Raw genomic sequence first — 2,500 nt, 5'->3', positions numbered from 1 at the left:
GACCTGATAGACGAGGCGTTGCTGCGGCCCGGCAGGCTGGAGGTGAAGATGGAGATCGGTATGTAAACACCCTAACACCCTAACACTTTTTTTTATTGATATGTAGACACTGGAGAGTACAGTACAGTACAAGGGGGGGAAGTAGGAATCTTAGGAGACAGTGCTGGGGGGTAGTAAGCACACAGTACCCCATAAACCAGCCTCCCTAAACCAGCCCCCCTAAACCAGCCCCCCTAAACTGCAAAAACACCAACAAATACATTACATTACATTAGATTAGATCGGATCGGATCGGATCGGATTCAACTTTATTGTCATTGCAGAGTACAAGTACCAGACAACGAAATGCAGTAGGAAGTATTCCTAATGTGAAATGTCATATTTTATATTTTTGACCTCCAGGAACAAGTATGTTTTGTTTCCATAGCCTAAGTCTTCCATATAGCTTAAGAAACGTAGATGATTGTTAGCATGGAGCTAAACTCTCTCCCCTCCCCTCTCTCATCTTCTGCATTCTTATGTATGAAAGGTGCTATATCCACTGAACAAAAATATAAACGCAACACTTTTTGTTTTTGCGTTTTGAGTTGAAATCAAAGATCTAAGACTTTTTCTATGTACACAAAAGGCCTATTTCTCTCAAATGTGTTTAAATCTGTGTTGGCGAGCACTTCTCCTTTGCCATTGAGATAATCCCTCCACCTGACAGGTGTGGCATATCCAGATGCTGATTAGACAGCATGGTTATCGCACAGATGTGCCTTAGGCTGGTCACAATTAAAGGCCACTCTAAAATGTGCAGTTTTATCACATAGCACAATGTCACAGATGTCGCAAGTTTTGAGGGAGCATTTTTATATTTTTGTTCAGTGTAAATAAAGCTTCTTCTTCTCATTATTATTATTATTATCATGGTCGTCTCCCTCCAGGTTTGCCGGATGAGAAGGGGCGTGTCCAGATCCTGAACATCCACACGGCCAAGATGCGCCAGTTCAACCTGCTGGGCGGGGACGTGGATGTGAAGGAGCTGGCGTCCGAGACCAAGAACTTCAGCGGGGCGGAGCTAGAGGGGCTGGTCAGAGCCGCGCAGGCCACCGCCATGAACAGACACATCAAGGTCAGGGGTCAGGGAGGGAGGGAGGGAGGGAGGGGAGCTAGAGGGCCTGGTCAGGGGTCAAGGGTCAGGGGCACATCAAGGTCAGGGGTCACAGAGAGACAGCAGTGTTTCCTCCAGGATTTTTCATATTAGTGGCGGAGCAGTCATTTTTCGCGCGCGGAGCGTGCACGCGCATAAAACGCGCACTGGCGCTCAAAACAAAGACGTAATTTCACCAAAAACGAGAGGGTGGCAACAATTATAATTTCTTAAATAGCGGTTAAGTCATTAAAGTCGAGCAGGTGATTTTATATAGAATGTGATCAAATACCAATATATCCTACAGCTGCAGCGGAACATGCGGAACGCGCATTACACACACACACACACACACACAGAAAGATCAATACGAAGTAGGCCTACATGAGAGTACACGCACAAAACCGGCTAATGTTACTCATTAACTGTTAACACAAGTAAAATCACAGTGTGACAGTCAGATGGAGCATTCGGTAAACAACAACAGCAAGGTAATGCTATCAGTTGAGTTAAAGAAAACCAACTCTTACCTTTGAGGACACCAACATGAGCCCTGCTTACCCGTACCTCCGCCGTTCTGTTCGTGGTGATTTTAGAGGCAATAGATTATTTTTGCCCCGCGCATATTGCTATGAATAGTTCGAAGCTAGGTGCTTGCACGTTAGGTGCGAGAATGCTCGGTTAACCCATTAGCGGGAACATTATTTGTTTCACAAAATAGGCTGATAGAGTTCCCATGAACATCAGAGACATACATTACGAATGTTCATTTAAAATACTCTATACTGAGCACTGGTATAAGAACATGAACCAGAGAACAGCAGTAAATGCAATAACCCACAGTCGTCGCTGATGATGTTGCATTTCGATTAGGATACGTTTACGGGATTAAAGGGACCGGCGACGGGCGAAGAGAGAAATCCAAATGTCCCGCTAAATTCCGACCAATCACAAAACTGTTTTGAAAGCGCGTTGCCTCGCGCCGCGCGCCTGTTGAGAGCGATTCAGTCTCGATTGCAGTGCGAACACAAACGACGAGGTTAATTGCAACATTGTAACATATTGTAACTAACTACGCCCTAAATCGTAACGAAATGTAGGTCTGGAAGCGGCCTAAATCTAGCTTCAATCTGCTTTTTTTCTGTTCTCCGGTCATAATAACTCACTGCCTTTCTGCGCAGCCTGAGTCAAAGTGGACTGTCTGAATCAATTAGTGGCGGAGGAAATTCATTCGTGGCGGCCCGCATGCATATAGAGGAAACACTGGACAGAGAGAGAGAGAGACAGAGACAGAGAGAGAGACAGAGAGAGACAGAGAGAGAGACTGAGAGAGAGAGAGCTACCCCCCCCCCCCCAGCAGGTAGC

At 45.8% G+C, this 2,500-nt stretch overlaps 1 protein-coding gene across 2 annotated transcripts in view; it reads left to right on the top strand.

Annotated features, from left to right (window-relative positions):
* The window catches only part of LOC308167683 (vesicle-fusing ATPase-like), a gene marked incomplete at its 3' end in the record, with an annotated part of 58,899 nt that overhangs the window by 34,661 nt on the left and 21,738 nt on the right, over nt 1–2,500 (top strand). For both annotated transcript variants that reach the window (XM_080542119.1, XM_080542120.1), the window contains exons 11-12: nt 1–58; nt 930–1,117. The exon at nt 1–58 is cut by the window's left edge and continues 17 nt beyond it. In XM_080542119.1, the coding sequence (XP_080398245.1) occupies nt 1–58; nt 930–1,117 (246 nt within the window). The remainder of the gene's footprint in view (nt 59–929; nt 1,118–2,500) is intronic.

This window comes from Nansenia antarctica (assembly GCF_963989245.1).
Source record: "Nansenia antarctica genome assembly, chromosome: 11".
In the NCBI taxonomy this organism is placed as follows: domain Eukaryota; kingdom Metazoa; phylum Chordata; class Actinopteri; order Argentiniformes; family Microstomatidae; genus Nansenia; species Nansenia antarctica.
The sequence above is the reverse complement of the archived record's forward strand: the minus strand, read 5'-3'. Positions and strand labels throughout refer to the sequence as shown.